Here is an 18,576-nt window from a genome sequence, read left to right on the forward strand (position 1 = left end):
ATATACACCAAGTTAATTAATATAATTAATTATTCAATTATATCTCATATCAACTAAATAATTAATTAACACACCAAATCAATTAATATAATCGATTGTTATACTACCTAACAACCAATTAATTAATTAACACTCCAAATAAATAAAATAAAATATAATAGTAATAATATAATAATTAAATACTAAAATTGGGTTGTTACATGGGACATTGATGTACCAGAGACAACGCAGAAGGACGAAGGGGATTGACAGTCGAGGAGACAGAAGAGATGTAGTCAAACATATAAATAATACATTAATATAGTAGTAGTATATAATATATTTTATTTTTACATCATGATACTTTATCGTTGTTCTCAATTTTTTTTACATTTATTGGTCTTTTATTTATATGACATTTTGGACCATTTGGACTTATGTGCGTCATTTTTACGTCATTTTTTGCATATCGCTTATATGGTTAAATCTTCATCTGAGCAAACATAAACAAAACATACCATGAACAATTCTGTTCTGATAAATTACGGAGATGTATCTCCGTAACATAAACGGAGATGCATCTCCGAAATATTTTAAAAGAATGATTTCTGAATGTGATTCATAGTATATGTTTTAAATTATTACGAAGATGAATTTTCAAAATATTTTAACGTTTAATTAAAATTTGATGTATCCGGAGATACATCTCAAAAAATTAAAAACATTTAAAAATATTTCGTATAGTAAGTAAGAAACATATAAAAGTACATTAAGAAATTTCCTCTTGCATTAGGTTGCCTGTTTGTTGGCCCACCAATTTCCTAGATTGCCCACTTTCTTAAGTTGCCCATCATGCTAGGACCTAGGTGACCTGTTTATCCGGATGTTGAGCCTCGACCAAGGCTAGAACAATAATCTTATAAAAATGTAACTTTTAAAATTTGTAAATGGCTTTGAAACTTTCCAAAATTGCTTGAACTTCATAGAAAACTGATTCATGGTGTTCTAAAAAATTGTATTCAAACTATAAGATTCGCCATTGTAGGAAGAAATCATAAATAGTTTAAAAGACAATGATACAACATTAATTGAATAAACGTTGTTTTGAATACTTTACTACACACGCCCTTAAATTTTATACAGTAATCAACAATATACAAATTTTTATGAAAAGAATATTGGACTAAAATTGTTAGTTATTTTTGAAATATTTTATAATTATTGTAAAAAAATATAAATTGGATAAATATTCGTGCTGTTATGGACAAATACGTAAAGAAAAATACCCGATGTCATTGGTAGATAGTTACTTTGGAGATCTCCTGTCATTGGTAGATAGTTATTTTGGAGATCTCCTTTGTATTATAGTACAATTACGTAGTTATTGTTTATTTTCTCTTCAATATTTTATTTGAATTCAAATATTTCAATTAACCTTTTTATAATATTTTTCCAATTATTTCTGAATAAATAATTTTAAATTATAATTTAATAATATATTTTAAATATGATTAATAGAACTTTTGTCATCTAGTACTGCTGTCATTTGTGACTTTTCCTTGTAATCTTGATATCGATTTTTTTTTTAAAATAACCAATTTATTTTTAAAAAATCCAAAATAATCAACTATTCGAAAAAAATACTAAAATAATCAAGTTTGGTAGAGGATGCGCCAGATGAAATGACGCACCCCCATACCACTAAGAGGAGGCGTCACTAGCATTGACGCATGCATTGGGCTCCTCATGAGGAGACACCAATGCTAGTGGCGCCTGCATTGGACCTCATGAGGAGGCACCAATGCTAGTGGCGCGTTAGTGTGATTTGGTTGGTGGGTGTATGCGCCAATTCATCTGGCGCATACACCCCTCCTATTTTTTTTATTTTTTTTCTTTTATTTAATTTTTTTAGTTTTTTAAATTTTTTAAATTTTTTAATTTTTTTAATTTTTAATTTTTAACTTTTATTGTTTAATACATAAGAAATAATAATGAAAATAAATAAATTCATTAAATATGTAATAATTGGTTATATTGGACTGACAATAAACTAATGACCCGCCCGATTATAACGTCCCCCGGTTCCACATCCCGGTGCGTTAGTTTGTCTCCGAGGTCTCCCACGATTTTCTTGAGGTGTTTGTGGTCTTTGGGTGCTGACCTGATCGAGCGATGGTTGGTTGGAAGGTCCGGCGGAAGTTCCAGCGGTATTTGACAGATGTGTCATTACTTGCTCCCAATATTCGGAGGGGCTCTGGCCAACGGCGCTTCCGTAATGGAGTTCGGTGCCCATGTCATCGTAGTTAGGGCGTTGGGGTTGGGTGAATTGGGGACGGTATAGTTGCCCAAATTGGGCCATTGAGTCGTTTCGAAAATGAAGCAATGGTTCCTGTGGCGTACTATAGTTAAATAGTGGTTGGGTGTTCATTGGTGGGGGGACTACGATGAAGTGACCCATATGAATTATCTGGGCTATAGACGGTTGTGGATGCAGGGTTTGATTCTTGGTTTTGTGTTTGGATGGGTGGTATGAACGGGGTGCGACGTTGGATGGTTGGTTGTTGGGTGGTTGGCATGAACGGGTTGCAATATTGGGTGTTTGGTTGTTGTGTGTATGTGGTCGGTTGATATTGTGTGGTTGGTTGTTGGGTTTGGGTGGATTCACATTGGTGTTGGGTGGTGAATTGATGTGGGGCATACGATGACGAAGCAAGTTGGCGTGGATCCATCAAATATCGCGGCTCAAATACAAATTGATGAGTTGTTACTGACCTAAACCATGCCATATATTGTTGAGTGGGTCTTGCACCTTGGATGACTGGTTCGTTCAAGATGTGTTGTCGTCGATTCCTCCATTGACGACACATGTCTTTTGCAAAGTCTCTCCAATCAGAATAATCCCACTGTCATCGACCTTTTTTTGACGTCAATTCCCCAAACACGTGGGAGATTCTGGAATCTGTTGTAGCATTCCGAACTGCAGTTTGACCCGGTCACTTTGGTGCATTTTCGCCGTAGTGAATCGGATAATCGGTGTCTTCGCTGTCCAAACTACAGCATCGTCATGGTTCACATCATGATTCAGACCCAGATATGGCCTCCAAACAAACTGTAAAACAATACGAAATGGTTAGATGGAAAATAATTTGAGAAGTATTTTTAAATTAAAATATAGTTCGGTAGGATTATTACATCGTCATGTCCAATGTGGTCCAATAGATTTAGATAGACTACAATAGCGTGTTTCGGACACCTGTTGTAGTTCATTCCCCTTACTGACCACCTAAGATAATAAAAAGAAGTGAAAAATATTATTTACTGTTAATTATAATAATAAATATAATTAACTAAATGGTGAATGGTAAAGTGTTAGACTTACTTGGTTGCAAACGGGAACACGAATGGACGCTCATTTATCGGGGCGAGCGACGACATTCTCGACCACCCCGAAGCTTGAAGCAAATAAGCACATGAAAAAAAAAGTACAGGTATTCTTTTTTGCAGTTCTACACATTGCACTATATAGATGGTTCAACACAACTGAACCCCAACTATAAGTGTTTACCTTATTAACGTTGCGTAATAAAGGTAAATACATTATATTCACAGAATTACATGTACTTTCTGGAAACAATCAAATAAAATCATAATATAACACCGAGCTTTTATTATTTTCTCATATTTGGTTGAATCGTCGGACAATACTATACTGGCATAATATTGTTTTAGGTATTTTAAATTTATACCTTGCCCCCTTGCTTGACCGGATGTGTCTCCCTCAGTTTCGTGATCTAACAAAGGGGCACCTAATAATTCATTGCATATATTGTTGTCTTGGTTAACTCGACCATCCACTGCCTTTCCGTCTATACGGAGACCCAACAACATGTACACGTCCTCAAGTGTGACGGTACACTCACCAATCGGAAGGTGAAATGTGTGGGTCTCGGGTCTCCACCTCTCCAACAAAGCCAGAATGAACTTGTAGTCCACCGAGTACGAAACAATGTTTAGTAGATTTCCAAATCAACATCCTCTAATATATGGTTCTATTAAAGGATCGTGGGGTGCATATTCATGTACACGGCATCTAAACCGCTTCGGATCCTAATAACAAAAAAGTAAGAAAATACAATTAGAAGAAGAAATACATACTCAACAAACACACATCTATAAGAAGTAATCCAAAAATAGAAACTAAAAAGTGAGAGATAACAAAGGTATAACACAAAAAAGATATCTATAAGAAGAAATCCAAAAATAGAAACTAAAAAGAGAGAGATAACAAAGGTATAACACAAAAAAGATATCTATAAGAAGTAATCCGAAAATAGAAACTAAAAAGTGAGAGATAACAAAGGTATAACACAAAAAAGATATCTATAAGAAGTAATCCAAAAATAGAAACTAAAAAGTGAGAGATAACAAAGATATAACACAAATAACATAAAAAATTAAAAAAGAGAGATAACATACAAATTCCGAGATATTCTCGATTGTGCCTCTATGTTCATCGCCCATAGTCAACAAAGACATGATTTGAATTTGCAAAGCTTGAGTTTGGTAGATGAAAGAAGTGTGGTAGAAGAATATAATTGAGTATTGATGAAGATGATTTGATATTGTTGATATGAGAGACTATTTATAGATGAATGAGTGAGTAGGTTTGCAACCTAAAAAGAGTGTGATTGGTTGCATGGAAAGGCAAAAGGAGACAAAAGAATGACAAAATTCAGAATGGAAGACAAAGCTAGCATGTGAGGAATCTTCTTGGCGCGTGTGAAGAAAGCACATGCAAGGGAAGAGGAGCCCTTCCTCTTGGCACCTACATGTGACTTCTCACATGCAAGGAAGAGGCGTCCTTCCTCTTGGCGCCTTAGTGTAGAGCAATTGGAAGGGGCGCCCTTCCTAGTGGCGCCTAAGACTAGTTTGTGTGAAGAGGCGCCCAACCCTTTGGCGCCTCAGTTACTTTATGGCGCCTAGGTTGGAATCTTAGGGCACAGAGCTCAGAGATTCTTTGGTTCCCTGACGCATGTGTATTCTTATCAATTTTTTCTCTGCGTGCTGGATTCCTTCTACTGCATGCATGGTCAAGTCTGTACAGACAATGACCAAGTTATCAATGCAACGACCAACTTACCAATGACCAAGTTATTTATGTTGTGCAGATGAACAACTTAGCAATGCATTCAATTCCATTCAAACTATCTACATATTTAATATTTCAACATAATGTCTTCCACACAACATTACATGATCAGTGCCCATGTCGAAGGTGAAATATTTGATCATCAGTTGTTCGGTTTTTGTTTTCGAAACACAGAGGTGAATCGATTTACAATAAATCGACGATCAAATTTTTCACATCTGAAACAAAGAATAGAAAAGAAATTGCAGCGCAATAATGTGGGTCAGATCATCTATGAAAATCCGATTTGGTTTGCAGAAAACCAAGTAAAATTTTATCAGAAGAAGATTCGAGATGATGATGATGTTCAACATATGTTTGTCAGTCACGAACAATCCGGTTACAACGATATAGAGTTGTATATATTACCACATCAACAACAGGTGTCTCAGTATATTGATCAGTCACAAGTGTTTTGTGAGACTGATGATGAACAAGCTGAGGTGAATGTTCCAGACGACGAAGAAGAGGAACCTGAGATCATGGTTGATTCGATGGTGAACGCTGAAGAGGAAGAGGAGTGAATACCAGCAAGTCATGTATATTGCCCACCTCAACACATGACAAGGTTAAATTTGGGTTCAGATGAACCTTCGGCAGATGTATGGTACAATCCTTACATGCAAATGCAAGGATCTCTGAAACAAGGAGACACATTTCGCACAAAAGAGGAATGTGTAAAAGCCATTAAGAAATTCCACATGCAACTATCAGCTGATTTCAGAGTTGACAGAAGTGACGCATCGAGGTATAAAGTTTATTGTCCGAATGAGCACTGCCTTTTTAGGTTATCAGCTTCGTACCGGAAGAGGAGCGAGTCTTGGGAGATTGGATCAATGGGTCCAGATCACACATGCATGCTGACAAACCCAATGCAGGATCATCATAAATTAAGCTCTCAGCTAATATGCGATGAAATATTATCTGTCATTAGCGATAATTCGTCGTTAAAGGTGAGTACAATAATCTCGCATATTAGGGCAGAGTACGAGTACACTCCATCATATAGGAAGGCATGGATAGCTAGAACAAAAGATGTTGAAAAAGTGTTTGGTAATTGGGAGGAGTCTTACAAACACCTTTTTTCAAACACTACCGCGAGGAAATAAGATTGTCGAACGAAGATGTGGTACGGTGGATCGATAGTATTCTGTTGGAGAAGTGGACTAGGGCATACGACAACGGTCAGCGTTGGTGCCACATGACAACAAATCTTGTGGAATCAATGAACTCTGTCTTCAAAGACATCTGTAACCTACCAATAACCGCTTTGGTGCAGGCTACATATTTCAGGCTAGGGGCGTTGTTTGAAATCAGACGCTCAAAATGGAGTTCAGTGTTGCAATCTGGACAGTTGTTCAGTGATGCTTCAATAAAATTCATCAGACATGAAGCTGCCAAAGTAAACACACACGTGGTTACGGTATTTGACCGAACTAAAGGTTAGTTTAGTGTTGCCGAGTCAATGGATCACAATGAGGGCATGCCGATGGGACAGTATAGAGTCGAACTAGATAGAGGTTGGTGCGACTGCGGAAGGTTCCAAGCCTTTCGTACCCCCTGCTCCCATGTCATTGCGGCATGCTCAAAGGTTCGAAGGGATCCATCCTACTTGCTATCTGAAGTTTACAAAGTCGTCAGCCTTTCAAATGTTTATAAAATTAGTTTTTCGGTAGTGGCAAAAGAGGATTATTGGCCAGAATATCAAGGGGACATCGTCTGGCACAACGAAGTTATGCGAAGGAAGAAAAAGGGTCGCGCTAGCAGCACGCGGATTCGAACCGAAATGGATACGGCGAACAAAATGGTTAGACTATGTAGTTCATGTCGTCAACCAGGTCACAATCGTAATAAGTATCATATTGTTGGAACGACCACAACCAGATAAATTCAGATGTACCTCTGTTGTAATATATGGAAAACTAAATTTACTTCATAGTAGACGTCTGTGACGAAAGTACCATTACATAAACAATAACACAAATAATTATAACAAATACAATACAAGAGGTCTTAATATCATTACATAAACAATTTTGAACATGTAATGCATCGTCCTACGAGCGTCTTGGTCGGTCTTAATATCCACTCATTCGCGCATTTTTCCGTGTTGGTTGAACGTGGACACAAGCCATTATATTCTTCTAATCCGTTCGTCCTCTCAAATTTCTCCCTCTAACCAACTGTACAACGTTCAATTAAGACGTTCAAACATATTTGTGTTCCAAAGTCTAACATGTATCGGAGTCGCAACGGCAGAAAATATTACATCAGCATTTCGTTTCTAAATGTATGCAGACATTATTGAAACAGAGAGAATTGAAATTGATGGTTGAACTAGACAACTTATGGTATTAGGAGATAAATTTGAGTGAAAATTATTGTATGCAAGGCGTGCTATTTATAGAGACGGAACATCCATTGGACAAAACACGTGGGTGCCTGAGGGATTGGCACTCACATGAGCATCACATGCAGGCACCAGATGAATTGATGCCCACCAAGCAAAACACACTAAGGCGCCACTAGCATTGGCGCCTCCTCATGAGAAGCCCAATTCATGCGCCAATGCTATTGACACCTCCTCTTAGTGGTATGGGGGTGCGCCGTTTCATCTGGCGCATCCTCTACCAAACTTGATTATTTTGGTATTTTTTTCGAATAATCGATTATTTTGAATTTTTTTTGAATAAATTGATTATTTTAAAAAAAAATCCTTGACATCTAACTGTATAAATCTAATGATGAATAAATAAACTATTAAGGAATATATTTAATAATATATTTGTTTTTTTTATAAAGAAAAATGATGATACATTGATAGTATAAAAAAAATTTACACCGTCAACCAAGTTCATGCATCCCATTCCACCAGATCAAACCGAAAACTTTAAAATATTTATGACATAGAAAAATGATATATTTTTATTAGATGACAGTATAAAAAAAATTATATTGTCAAAGAATCACCATTAAACCTTTTTTATACAGTGAGAGTTAATTAATAAAATATATTTTTTTAGAATCAAAATATAAAACAATATTTAAAAAGACCTTTTTATTTTTTCTTTCATCTTCATATTCATCAACTTGAAAGAATATTCATCTACCTAGTAAAAATATAATTAAAAATGTGTACTTTTTTTCTTCTTTTACATCTTGACTGCCATTTGAGTTTGTCATCTTTTCTATTTTCAATCTCTCTTTTCAAGAAAATACAACACAGAAAAAAGAACACTGATTGAGAATTGGTTTTAAAACTTTTTGTTATAAATTATTAGTCACAAAATTAACAAATAAATGTAAATAACTAGCATGAAAAAAGCCTAAGAATTAAAAACAAACATGGACTTTCATTCTTTAGATTGTAAACATGTCTACATTTGTTCCGGCAAAACTAGTGTTTGTCATAGTTTTGATTATATATATCACATATTACATATCTTACATCTATCCTAAGTCTCTAATTGAACAATGATTATGAGTTTTAGAGACTACAAAACTAGGGGAAAAGACTCCAAAAATCATGATCATGAAGTGTTTCATTTTAATTTATAATTCTTCTACTTGAACAGAAAATCCACATCGGCATCGCTTTGTGAGTAAAAAAGTTTTCTCATCAAAACTCTCATACTCTTTCAAAAAAACATGCTCATGGTCTTTTACGGAAACACTAACCGATTCATCAAGATTGGTATCGCGGTTGTCCATCTGATGGTCTACGGGAGTCTGATTCTGGTCATTATTGCCAGAAACTGTGGCATTTGACACATTATCATTCATATCATGGGCAGCATTTGTCACCTCTGATTTTGAATTGTTATTATAACGATTGTTTAACCTTTGACGAGTTACAATAGATGAAAGAAGCTGGTACCATCGACGAAGAGCTTGTGCTTCATCTCTTTTCTTTTCTTCTGCTTTCCGCCGTTCGTCTTCTTCTGCAAATGCCTGAGAAAAAGAGGAAGAAAACAAGTTATATCATGTGTATATAACTAAAAATAGAATGACATTCACATAAGCTGCAATTTTAGAACTTAACTTTAAAAAACTATCTAAAGAAACCAAAGGATGTTAAGAATGAAAAATATAAGCAGAATCATCCTAGGCTACCATTACAATGCAACATGTACATCAAATTAATTTCAGAATTATATGGAGGGGCATAAGATAGATGACAGAATAAACATTTCACAAGTCAAACGTGAGTTTATCCGTAATACTGCAACTCTATAACTTATTCATTGGGAAAAGGATATACCTCTAGCAGTGCATCCTTGAACTCAGCACACACCACAATACCATCATAGACAGGATATGATCGGCCATTTTTAAATTCAAAACCAACCATAGCAGGCGCATAATCAATCTCTAGCCTCTTGGCAACAGCATATGCCCTTGGAAACCTCAAGTGCACAGTACCCGGTGGTAGACATTTCTCAGACCAAACATCAACTTGACCACGATCGTTCTATATGTAAAATAGAAATTGTAACTGTCAGCAATATGAAAATTTCTAAAATCTCAGAAAAAAAGCAAATATAACTTTGTTAGGTGCATTGTCCAGTTAGTTCATATGCATGTATGTTTAACACATTGCAGCAAGTGATGCCACCAGAACTTAAGTTCAATCTATATCAACTTAACTCAAAACTTATGGGCTTTCTCACTAAAGCTTTTCCTTTCATACTTCAATAGTGAAATTAAAAAAAAAAATACTGCTTGTAGCTTTGCACACAACCACAGAACAAAGATTGGAAGCATGAAGTGTTGTTTTAAAAATGGAAATATAATAAAAGGTTTGGGCTTAAGGAATCTAGTTTCCAAATTATTGCCTTGGTTGTGAAATTGTTATGGCCTTTTCAACTGCAACCTCATTGTCTACGGAATAAGGTAAGGGTAAGTCGGAACAAACATAGTATTCATCAGAACAGTTGTGCAATGGTACATTAAGAACATGTAGGTGGTGCAATAAAATCTACCTTTTGAGGCTCAAATCTAAAGAATGTCTAACTAATAGATATTGTCTCGATCCAGTCTGCAAATCACATGCTCCCGTGTCTATTTAAGAAGTTTCCAAAGGTAAACAGTTGAACACTGTCTTTCACATCTATACCTTTACTCTACTTTAAGTTGAACAAACATAGTATTCATCAGAACAGTTGTGCAATGGTACATTAAGAATATGTAGGTGGTGCAATAAAATCTACCTTTTGAGGCTCAAAACTAAAGAATGTCTAACTAATAGATATTGTCTCGATCCAGTCTGCAAATCACATGCACCGTGTCTATTTAAGAAGTTTCCAAAGGTAAACAGTTGAACACTGTCTTTCACATCTATACCTTTACTCTACTTTAAGAGTAGTCATAGAACGTAAAGACAATACCTTAGGAACTATTCCATTCACTGCATGAGGAAGATTTAATGGTTCTAGTTGCCACTTCCCGTAAAGTTTAATATTTTCCTTAGAATCAGTGGTGCAGTCATGGTCATCCGCTTCAAAATCTTGTACTTTCTGAGGCTTAATGGAACGTTTAAGCTCCTGGATGATTTTTTGGGCAACAAATCAATTACATGTGAATATAAATAGGAAAAATATACAATACAAAGAAATCAGAAAACAATATTGAACACTGTCACCAGATTAGACCTTTGCAGGGTTTTCATTGGGTTTCACTTGCAGCCCTTCCCGGAGCCATCTTTCTTTTGTCATAACAGTTTGCACACAAGTCCTAGGGTAAACCGGGTGACCTGAACAAAACCCCAAAATCGGACCCTTTGGATGAAGTAGTTGATATTTTGTAAGCCATTTTTCTATGGCATAAAGTGGATGACTTTTGTAGGCCTGCAAAGGGAGAGTCGTATAGCATAATATCACTACTAGCACTATCTACAATATCTAAACATCATGTTGGCTAAAGTTACTTTTGAAACTACCTGCTGGTTGGTTGGAAGAGGCTCAGTTAATGCCCTGGTTTCTAATTCAATATCCTCAAGAGAGCTCCTTGTAGGAACAAAAGAATCATTCATGTTGGCTTCCGTTGCAGTGGATTGGTTTGTTCTCAAATGAGCCACACCTCCAGTTGCTCCAGACTCTAAGTTTCTCAGTGGTGCCAACACTGAATCCCACCATGTTGAATTAACTCGTTGTGATGCAATTTTGTGCCACTTCATACAGTACCTAATGTGCCAATATGAACTAGCATCTTCAGGCAATGAAATGTAACTTTACAGCCTTTTGGAAGCTACAAATTAGCATGCATGCAGAGTCAAGTAAAGCTAAAACAATGTAGAACACTAGTTGGAAAATATATATATATATATATATATCGTTAAAAAGGAAAAATTGTGATACATATAGCAATCCGTAATACTTGATCATGTCAAACATTCCCATGTGCTGCCTTTCTGTTAGTGGTCAATAATGTTTTCAATGGGATTTTGTGACAGAATTGCATGTTAATCTAAAAATATGAGAAATTTCCATAAACAAATAAAATGGCAACTTAAGTAGTAAACAAGCAAGTGTCTACACAAAGCTATCAAGAAATTGACTAGTGTTAACGAAGCTACAAACCATCACTGCATTCATGCTGAACATACAAAAGTAGAAAATATCAAACCTGCGGGTCACATCTTTGGCCCCCTGCCCAGCAAAAGCAACAACATATCTCAGAGAAGATTTGCATGCAGCAACCATAGCTTCAACCTTGTCTTCTCCATCAATAATCAAATTCACAGCATCGATATGCACCCACTTTCCTGTCAAATTTTCTTCACTGCAATATACTTCTGCCCAATACAAAGGAGATCCTACTCTCATTGATCCAACTGCTGTAGAAATTAGCTGGGGAGAGGTTGAAGATTCTTCACCTATAACTCTTTTTATTCTTTTTGGTGGACAAGAAAAATTTGATGAATCAATATTTTCACCGGACTCTTCTTTACTCTTAGCACATTCAATTGCTGTACTAGAAAGAGCCATTTCAATCTGCATCTCAAATTCAAGATCCCCCTTCCTCTTTGATTTATGAGATTTGTCTGTTATATGTGATTCGGGGTCATTGACTTGTGCCTCAGAAGTTGGGAAGTTTTCCACCCTACAATTCAAATCTTCAGCAACAGAAGGATCTTTAGACTGATCCATATCGCTTGGTGCAATGCGTTTCTTACTTTTCCGTGGATGACCAAGAGAGCTTTCACATAGTTTCTCTCTCTCACAAGACAGTGATTTTTTAGGTGACTTAAAATCCAACTTTTGCTTAGATACCATTGGTGTTGAAGTATTAAATATCCCCTTACTAGATCCACTTGCAATTGGTCTAAAGGATTGATCTGGTTTAAGAGGTGAAACATCCAAAATGGAGACAAACCTGAAATAAGCATTCAATAAGAAAACTCCATATATTTGCTTAAGCATAAGATTTCAAATTCTTCTAGACCTCTGACTTGGATATATACCTCTTGAATTAGAACTTTATAATTCTACAAAACTTTCACAATGAAGATCAAAATATAATTGCTTTATTATTATCGTTATCTTTCCTTTTTAGATTCATTTAGTCACATACAACATCACTGTTTGAACATTTAACTCACATCCCAAATAATAAAAAGTAAAATCCTGCAGGTGGTTAAAACTTACAAGACATGAGAGGATACGGGAGTGAATAATTCATGTAACCCCGTTTTGGAAGGGTTGCTTCATTCATTTGGAATTCAACATATAAATTATATAATACAGAAAAGTTGATTTTAACATTTTACTATTGAAGTATTGAATATACAAATTTTTCAGACCAATATAATAAAAGTTGATGAACTAAAGAAAATATCATTCTGAGTTCTTGAAGATTACCTGGCTGTAAGATTTAAAGCTCTAAATAGTGCCACCGATAAAGCTGCAATCTGCAACAATAAAAAATCATTTCACTTTCACTATAACAGATGAAGAGGGGTAGTCAAAAGACCGTCAAATCATTTCATTCTGAGACAGAATTAGGAACAGATCCTGCACTTTCAACCATTTAATGCCTGGCTAATCTTATTGCAATGAATACGAAGCAGATAGGAACTAGTATCTCTATCAGAAGAGTTAGGGAAGAATTACTCTCAATACAGTACAGATTACAAAACTTCGAGGGTCTGCATCTCCTAGTGCTCAAAGGCAGCAAGTATTTCAAATGACAAGATACCTCTAACTCTGATCCCTTTTATTATTTATGAGCAACATGACTTATTTCTCTAATCATCCCAGCCCAACGGCCCTAACTATATAACTATTTTATCTGTGTCAACTAACATGTCTATCAATTCCATTGGATATTTGAAAACAAGCGGAGCGAAGAGGTTCCGTTCAATTGGATATTTTATGATGGAATGGACCAGTTTTTCAATTCCATTATTTGAAAAGCTGGCGGAATGGAATAAGTTATAACTTTTTTATTCCTATTTTACACTTATCTAAAAAACACTATTATGCATAACTAAACACATAAACTATACTGTATTATAATTAAATAAACGGGAAAACAACATTAATGAAATATTTATAATGATTTTTTGAATGGAAAATTCTTAATAACTAAAACTTCATTATTATTTTTAATAATATTTTTAGTCTGGATGTTTTTTAAGAACAATATAATTAGTGATTATGGTTCAATAGTTTTTTGAAGAATATACTTGAATCAATAGTTCACTTGTTTTATGTTATTAAATTAAATAGTACTATAAGTTTTCCGTTATTGCAACAAGCCAAAACAAAAGGTCATTCTATGTTGCATATAATAAATAGTACATATTATGCAACATTTGATTGGCCATAGCAAAAAATTGCTTTTGAATTACTACTCAATATGATCTACATCTACATGGTGTTTTTGTGCGGTCATTATTAGTCTATTTCTCGTCGACGCCTTGTATGCACATCACTGCAGCAACATGATGATGGGGCGTCACTTACTGGTGAATAACACGAAAGAAAGAAACATAGGGATATAATAGTATTCTTGCTGGTAAATAAAACGAAAGAAAGAAACATAGGGATATAATAGTATTTATCATGATTAAAAACTAAAATAGTAAGGATTCCATCCCATTGCTCACAAATTGAAGGGGAACAAAAATGGAGGAGAGTGCTGGACTAGGATTCCAGCCCCCCAACTACCGACTAAGCCGTTCTAACTTCCTCGTCCATCAAATATCGAAACCTTACTATATGAAAAACTAGGATTCCAGCAAAGTATATATCATGCAGTAAATAAAAAAATAAAAAAAGCTTCTATTAAAAGAGATCTACCTCTTCAGAACTACCTTCACGTAATTCTAAAGCAGATGCCAAAGCAAAGTGTGGTAACTTTTCTCCATTTGTATAGTTTTTAACATGGAAATTGTCATGGAACTGCAAGTGTTACACACAAGGAATCAAACAAGATATAACAAGTGATATAGCATGAAGCCACCCAAGACTAACCAGTAAATGAAACAAAATAATAAGTATACAATATACTAGTTAATTCAAACCATACCCATGAGATTAAAGGAAGTAGAGCTTTTGAAGTGAGTTTTGTGACTTTTGATTGCGGGAACAAGTCCACTGGAAGTAGAGAAAGCAAAGAAGCCTGCCATTATCAAGAAATGCACAACTTAACTCCCAATTCTCTGAGCTAAAAAAGCGTTATAATTTAGACAAGAAAATAGAATTAACAAAACTGGATGATACACAAGCTTAATGCAAGAAGATAAAACAGAAAGTATACACAAAAATGAAAATATCATTTGGAAAGCCCTATATTAACAACAGATTTTAAAACACAGTGAATAAATCAGACTAAAGAATTGAGCTATTGATTATCACAAAAATAGGAATGTTAGGGAAGCACGGGAATGATGACAAAATGATATTATACATAATAGCAAAGCAACACTGATTTTTTTTTCTTTTTCATTCAGAAGAACGTTTCATCTGTTTAAAAATGTCAATAATAGTTCACCTGAATTAAAACATCATCACAAGCACTGTCTATTAATCTTCCCCGAGCAAGTAAACAAAGCAAATGAACCTTGTGCACAAGTTCAGCCAATTCCTAAAGAATTCAGAAAGAAAAAGTATTTAGCAACCGGCTAAAATTTATTGACACTAAAGCCAACTCTAGTGACGTTCAAAGATAACAACTGACCTTGTCTTCAGCAGAAACTCGGCGTATTTGTTTCTTTACAGATGAACCAGGGGTCACATTCAATTCAATTGTCACAGGAAAATCATCCATGGCAACTGTACCGTCTTCCCAATCCGAGTCATTCAGTTCTTCCTTTTTATCCATGTATCCCTCATCTAAACTTACACGACCACATTTCTCTTCTGCGGAGTCCTTTCCAATATAATTTTTACCGCAGTGTCCAACTTCTGAAGTTTTTGGTGGGACAATCGGTTCCAAGACTCGAGTTCCATTTTGTCCTGGTTCAAAATCAACCTAAAGCAAGATCAGAAGAACTTGATTTGGTCATGATTATACAATTTCAAACACTAACAATCAAGTTAAACTACGTAACAAAGTCACCATAAGAGCTGAACCGAACAAATTATGAAAAAGCGATGGGAAGTTACAGGGACCAACCGTAGTCTTTTTCTTGGAAGTGCTACCTTTGTTAGCACGGCGTAGAAGTTTTCCCACAGCATCCCGAGATATTTCCGTCAATGATCCTGAAATCGATCACTCACAAGTAAAATGTGGTTGAACATAATATTATCAAAATCATTAACATTGAAATTTGTTTCCACCTTCTGCAATGTGTTGGGGCTTCATTTCATCTTCTGTAAATTTAACAATAACATACTTTAGAAATTACAGGCTCAAGCAAAACATATACTGAAAACAAATCAATAATTATAACAAAATAGAAAGATAGAGTTCATCATTTGAGAGGTTAACTATAAGGTTTAATGCAAGTAATAGAAACATTATCGATTTGAAATCAAAAAGGTGAAAAAGTAAAAAAAAGAAAAAGGAAACACTTGGTTTTATATGCATAATTGAATTGATCATTGTTGTGGTTTATAAGAAAGAGAATAGATAAAAATGGTAATGGAAATTAACTAACAACCTGAAGATGGTCGCTTCATCTGCCGTGAACTGCTTCCTCTGCGTGGCATTCTTCTTCAAAGAGAGAGGGAAGTGAAACACGGTGTCGCCGCCCAAATATATTAAGGGCAGATAAAAAATAATTTTGTTTCAAAACTTATTTAAAATTTAAATAAAGTTTAAATGCACTCTTGGACCTTAGTTTACAAAACCTCCAATTTTGATCCCTAAAATTTGATTGTGTTTGATTTGTATGATTCCTATCCTATTTTGATGATGTGATAATTCATTAATGATGTGGTAGATCATATTTAGATAGGTGACAATATTTTTAAATATTTTAATTCTTACCTGAATACTTTAATTTGAAAAATATTAAAAAATATTTTGGATATTAAAAAAATAAATTATAAATTAGTGAAATAGAAATCAAATTCATCCTCTTCATTGTGCCCAGTTTTCTATAACATTTTCTTCATCGTTTTTCTACCTCATATTTGAACCATCTCCTTCATCTTGTGCCTGCAAAAACGATTTCCTTCATCTCCTCAAACGTTTCTGTTGATGATGTTGCAACATTCCGGTTTCAGCCATGGAAGTAGATCTTCAAGTCATTCTAGGTATGTATGCAAGTGTGGTTTGGATGCTCCATTGATGACAACATGGACAGGTGTTAACCCAGGTCGTCGTTTCCATGGATGTGGGATGTATAAGATATGTATAAGGATCTCCATTGATGTTTATAGATTCAATGTGAATGGTCTGCTATGTTGATATTTAGAACTTCATCTCCAATGTTGCTTACAGGTTCAAGGTTTCATGAAATGCAGTCACTTTGTTTGGTTGGATAAGGAGATGAATCATAAGACAAAAGAGTTAATATCTGCTCCATTAAAGAACATAAACGAAGAAAAGGCGACAGTTAAATCTTACAAAGCAAATTAGGAAGAATTGAAGATGAAAGTGAAGATGTTGAAGAAACAGTTGAAGATTAATTGAATGTTATTGTTTGTTATTTTGTTTGCATTTGTTGGGACAACATTGATGAAATCTGTTGTATGTTAATTAGGTTATGTTCTTATGTTGTATGATATAATATTGTAATAGAATTTGAATGAAAGTATTGATTCAGTTCTAATGTTGTCTGATACAATGGTTGTCTGATATAATATTGTTTGTTAAGTTATAAAATACTGATAATGTTGTCTGCTGTATTGAAAATATTGTCAAAATGAACATTAATATAACAAATATTGTCAATACTGTCAAAATGAACATTAACATAACCAAAATGAACATTAATATAACCAATAATGTCAAAATGAACATTAATATAACCAAAATGAACATTAATATAACCAATATTGTCAAAATGAAAATGAACATTAATATAATCATAATTGTCAAAATGAACATTAATATATGAACATCCAAAATAAAACCCAAGATAGTACTTGAGTCAAAATGAAACAGCTTAAGTCATAAACTAATTAAGTCATACAGTACAACCAAAATAAGTCATAAATTACTTAAGCCTTAATGAAACTATTCTTGAGTAGGTTGAAGAGCTTGTGAACTTTGTTCAATTTTTGTTTGTTTTTCTTTGGACTTTTTTGTTCCCTTTCCACCTTTCACTTTTTTAGTCTTCTTTGACTTATCACCATCTTTTGGAATTGCTCTGTCAACTGTCATTTTGTCTTTACATCTCCTTTTATTGTCTCATGGCACCACATTTTGCACATGTGATAGTTGAAAATCTCCTTGGTAGTATGTGGGGATTTCTAGGTTCATCATTCATCTTATTCCTCTGTTTTTTTGGCCTGCCTATGGCTCTCCTAATCACTGGTGGTGCCATTGTATTCAGATCATCTACATGCCACAATTGTGGTCCATTGGTTGGATACGCAATGTTTGAGTAAGTGTCCATAAATGTAAATTTACTATAGCATGCAGTAAACAAATGTAAGTGTCCACAAATGTCCATAAATAAAACAGAAAAAGTATACATAAACAAAACAGAAGAAGTATACATAAATAAAACAAACTTATAGCATGCAGTAACATAATCCTCAGGATGTTTCTTGATGTTCCATATGCAAGCAATTACATGACAGCAAGGTATACCAGACAAGTCCCACTTTCTACATGAGCAAGATTTCTTTTTCAGGTCAATACGGTAAGTTTCAATGCCATTGGAGACACCAAATATTGATAGGTCATCATCACCATGCCATGTGGGATTCCACCCTTATGCTTGCTTATTCTTCTTCTCAATAACCAACTGAATTCTATGACATATGGATCCAGTGTAGCCATGTAGCAAC

The 18,576-nt window shown here is 34.7% G+C and overlaps 1 protein-coding gene across 1 annotated transcript; it reads right to left on the minus strand.

The window, feature by feature from the left end:
* Nucleotides 1–8,500: 8,500 nt before the first annotated feature.
* LOC127118393 (DNA repair protein RAD4) lies at nt 8,501–16,421 on the minus strand. The gene is made up of 14 exons (XM_051048584.1): nt 16,275–16,421; nt 15,952–15,984; nt 15,788–15,873; nt 15,350–15,643; nt 15,164–15,256; nt 14,699–14,791; nt 14,470–14,571; nt 13,027–13,076; nt 11,792–12,541; nt 11,106–11,349; nt 10,819–11,013; nt 10,555–10,710; nt 9,429–9,638; nt 8,501–9,118 (listed from the first exon to the last, which is right to left on the minus strand). Exons 1-14 carry the CDS (start codon nt 16,321–16,323, stop codon nt 8,720–8,722), a joined length of 2,754 nt encoding a protein of 917 aa, XP_050904541.1. The 5' UTR covers nt 16,324–16,421; the 3' UTR covers nt 8,501–8,719.
* Nucleotides 16,422–18,576: the final 2,155 nt, after the last annotated feature.

This window comes from Lathyrus oleraceus, chromosome 2 (assembly GCF_024323335.1).
Source record: "Lathyrus oleraceus cultivar Zhongwan6 chromosome 2, CAAS_Psat_ZW6_1.0, whole genome shotgun sequence".
NCBI classification, from domain to species: domain Eukaryota; kingdom Viridiplantae; phylum Streptophyta; class Magnoliopsida; order Fabales; family Fabaceae; genus Lathyrus; species Lathyrus oleraceus.